This window comes from Egretta garzetta, unplaced genomic scaffold (assembly GCF_000687185.1).
Source record: "Egretta garzetta isolate BGI_Z169 unplaced genomic scaffold, ASM68718v1 scaffold73, whole genome shotgun sequence".
NCBI classification, from domain to species: Eukaryota; Metazoa; Chordata; class Aves; order Pelecaniformes; family Ardeidae; genus Egretta; species Egretta garzetta.
In genome coordinates this window covers 1,134,320-1,137,924 of record NW_009259031.1, presented here as the reverse complement: position 1 = coordinate 1,137,924, position 3,605 = coordinate 1,134,320, and the positions used below count along the sequence as shown (strand labels likewise).

The window sequence follows — 3,605 nt, the reverse complement described above, 5'->3', positions numbered from 1 at the left end:
GAATGTCAAAGACAGCGGATTACCACTAAAACCCAATCCTTTAATTCCTTCATGCTTCCGTTGCTCCTACTGATACACGGGAATAACCATTCACCCTCTTTGAAATGCACCAGCAGACAGGGATTACCTTGCCAGAAGCATTAATGTCCCTATCACCAACAAACAGCAGCCCTGTGGGTACAGCTCGTGCCCTGGCTCTGCTCCCTGGATGCTCTCCGGGATCACAGCCCTGGGAAGGGGCGGATTTAACGGGCAGGTTACCCCTTTGGGTAACGCCTGGTTACTCACAAGCCTTTGTAGAGAATGCAGCCTGCCAAGACATGGGGAGACCGCTGGCAAGTTTGCAAGATGAGAGCTGCTTTCAGTAAAAGCAGGGGGTCCACCTAGGCAAGGAGAACCACGAGAAGTTAGGCCAGAGAATCCTAGGAAACGCGCAAAGCAGCAAATAAACACAGAAGCATCGGCACTAAGGCAGCTCTAGAGCCAGACACTGCAGAGGCCAGGATTTTACCTTGGTTTTGTCCAGATTCCAGAGAGAGTTGAAAATCTTGTGAAGGTCACTGGTGTTTCTTTGTATATGCTCAATGTATCTGTCCCACTGCCTACTCAGTTCCTCCTGAGGAAATGCCTGCGGACAACAAAAATCCAGATGGCTGTCGCTGCACAGGCCCTAATGCATTCAGGATGGTTAGATGCGATCAACTGGGGACAGCGCCTGCCAGGGACAGATCTTGTGAGGATAAGGAAGAAGATGGTATTGAGGGGAGACTGCTTTGGACTCAACATCTACAAAACTTCTAGCAGACACCCACACTACCTCGGCGCAGTAAGGAGGATGGGCCCATAGGCTTTCCCGGGTCCCGATTCTTTGGTACGTGAGCTTGCTCTGACCCTCGCCAGCAGGAGGGCAGTGTAAGGGAACACGTCAGCACGTGTGAGCCTGGGCAGAGCTCGGCCATATGGGAAGCATTTAAGATCTCTTCCTAGGCAGAAACACAGCTGCTGATCTTTAATTACCATGTACGCACGGTGCACGGGTCCGTTGTAGAAGGTGAAGAGGCTGATCAGCTGCTCCAGAAACCGCCTGCAGCTGAATTCAGGGAGCTCAACAGCACAGCCCAGAACCTTCAATACAGAAAGCCATGAATGAAGAATGTTTACTGACGAAAACCCAGCCACAGCGGGTGAGAACAGCTCTTATCGCTTCCAAATGGCATCAAAGGCGAGCGAGCAGCTCTGTGGCAGGCAAACAACCCCCAGATTCACAAGTCAGATGAAAAGGAAATTCAAAAATACCCACAGAAGAGTCCTGGCACAGAGAGGATAAATAAATGATATCAGAAATCCAGCGTTTTAGACACACGCCCTTCCCACGTTAGATGACCTTGCTCGGTGCTCTGATAGCTAAGAACATTTTCCTGAAACCAAGTACTTAAAAATACTCAAATTAACTTGTTCTCTACAGCGATGAAGATGCTTCATTTCATTTTTGAGTTGCCGAGAGAAGCGCGAGGCCTTCTGCCTCAGAGCAAGCCCAGTGAGCTGGAACAGCACTGCCAATTAACTGGGCCTGACCAGTCCTGGCCCAGGTGCCAGGGCACGGTTTGGGGCATTTTTGTCACGACTGCCGCACGCTGTTCTTTATGTACTGAACATCTGTTGGCACTGACAGAGCTCTGCAGCAGGGAATACCGGGGGTTAGAAGGAAAGAACAGTCAGACTACCAAACAGGGAGAGCGAGTCCTCATCGCAAACTACAGCACCCAGAATCCCGTTCCTAGTCATCACCAGTAACCCACAGCCAGATGCAACGATGCAGAGCTCCGTGCCCTACAGCCGCTGCCAGGCACGTTTTAAAGAAAACACGTCAGGTACGGACACACGGACAGGGCACGCGGAGCTTTTTACAGAACCGCTGAAGTGACTGCCACGACACACGCTTGTAGGCTGCGGCAAACAAAATCAAAGTTACGTTGCAGTGAAAAGCTGTGCACTGCAAGCTCCCACCCTAGCTCTCCCCCGGCCTGTGCGCAGCCCATACCGCGGGAAAGAAAAAAAATGCCCTCTTTGTTTGGTGGAGGAGTTCGGGCTCTCTCACAGCTGCAGCTCTGTGACTGCCTCCAGATCTCTTGGGCTCACCCACAGATAGTCTCCAGCCACTACAACTGCAAACTTGAGCTTCCTCAGGCGAATGAGGCTTGGAGGAACTCCAGAAATCTCAGTCATGCAGCGCACCACTCCGGCAATCTGTCCGCACAGCAGTTCCTGCTGGTCAGGGAGAGTCTGGCGAGGAAGGCGGGAAAGAAAGGCTTGGTTGTTGTTTTTTTTTCTTTTAAAAGGACTTGGAAAAAAAAAAAAAGTCACTACTGTATGCAGGTATAAATAAAAATGAATTATAAGTTCAATTCAATTATAAATCAAATGCAGCAGCACAGGCGAATTTCTGAGGAAAAAATAACTGGACTGCTTTTTTTCATGCAGCGCAAGGGCCTAGGGCTTATTTAGGGGCACTTTCATCCCTCGCGTGTATTTATTCACGTCACCGGAACAGACCTGGGCTCTGCCGGAGGACTCCACTGACCAGAATCCGCGGCGAGGGAGCAGGGTGCAACAGCGCCGTGCCCAGCCTCAGGAGCCCGAGGACGTCTGTGCACGGAGCCCCGTGCAGCACCACCCCGGCTGGTTCCAGTTGCGTGAGCGTTCTTAACACATTTGTGAATACTAAATCAGAATTAATCCAAAGCTCCGCCTGGAAGCAGAATTCCTTCCATTCCTGAAGCAGAATTATCAGCACTGACTCACAACACAGGCACTCCTTTACAGGCGCTAAAATAAAAGCGGACGTTACCTGAGAAGGATAAAAATAACAGATCCCGGCACTTGTAGGATCTCCTTCTTCCTTAACTTTTGAACCATCATACAAGAAAAAGTAATTCCACCTGAAAAAGCAAAGCATTGACAGAAATTACTGCACAGCTGCAAACTTACGCTTCTCCCTCTCCTTTCTATTATTTCAGGTAGAGCAACAGGGAAGTTATTACAGACGAGAGACTGTTCTCTCGTCTGTAATAACTGGTTCTTACATGTTCACGCCGCGTTTAGACGCAAAATCAGCACGAAAAGGGCCCCGTGCTACGGCACTTGACCGCTTCAGTGGGTGTAAGGCAGATTCCGCAACTCCACAGCCAGGACAGGAGGAAGGAGGGAGGGAGCTGTGAGCCCTTCGAGTAATGATCACTGAGCATTAACCACGTGCAGCCCAAGCAGCTCCCACAACCTGACGGGAGCTTTTAATTTAACGGCTGACCGCAGGCGCAGGTCGGAGGCTTCCTTCAGAAGACAGCCTGCATCGGGATGGTACTCAGCTCGCAATTTCAAGGATGTAGGGATGTGCTAACGCTTTCTGTCCGCTCCCGCTGGCGAGCAGCTCGTGACCAGCTTTGCAAGCAAGGGCTTCCCAGCAGAAAGAGGTGAGGTCTGGAACAAAAGCAAAAGGCAACTCGGAAGGTGGAACCGAAGAGCCCAAGTTAGGGTCTGGCCAAGGCGACAAGGCCGAATCCCGCCTGAGCCTGCCCCTCTGCGCTCCTGGGCGGATTCACCGGAGA

At 51.0% G+C, this 3,605-nt stretch overlaps 1 protein-coding gene across 1 annotated transcript in view; it reads right to left on the bottom strand.

Annotated features, from left to right (window-relative positions):
• Positions 1–3,578, bottom strand: part of HPS4 (HPS4 biogenesis of lysosomal organelles complex 3 subunit 2) — a 15,344-nt gene extending 11,766 nt beyond the window's left edge. The window contains 6 exon segments of the mRNA XM_009634735.2: positions 289–383; positions 512–628; positions 1,018–1,125; positions 2,140–2,283; positions 2,849–2,939; positions 3,084–3,578. Coding sequence (XP_009633030.2) covers positions 289–383; positions 512–628; positions 1,018–1,125; positions 2,140–2,283; positions 2,849–2,939; positions 3,084–3,085 — 557 coding nt within the window. The 5' untranslated portion in view covers positions 3,086–3,578.
• Positions 3,579–3,605: the final 27 nt, after the last annotated feature.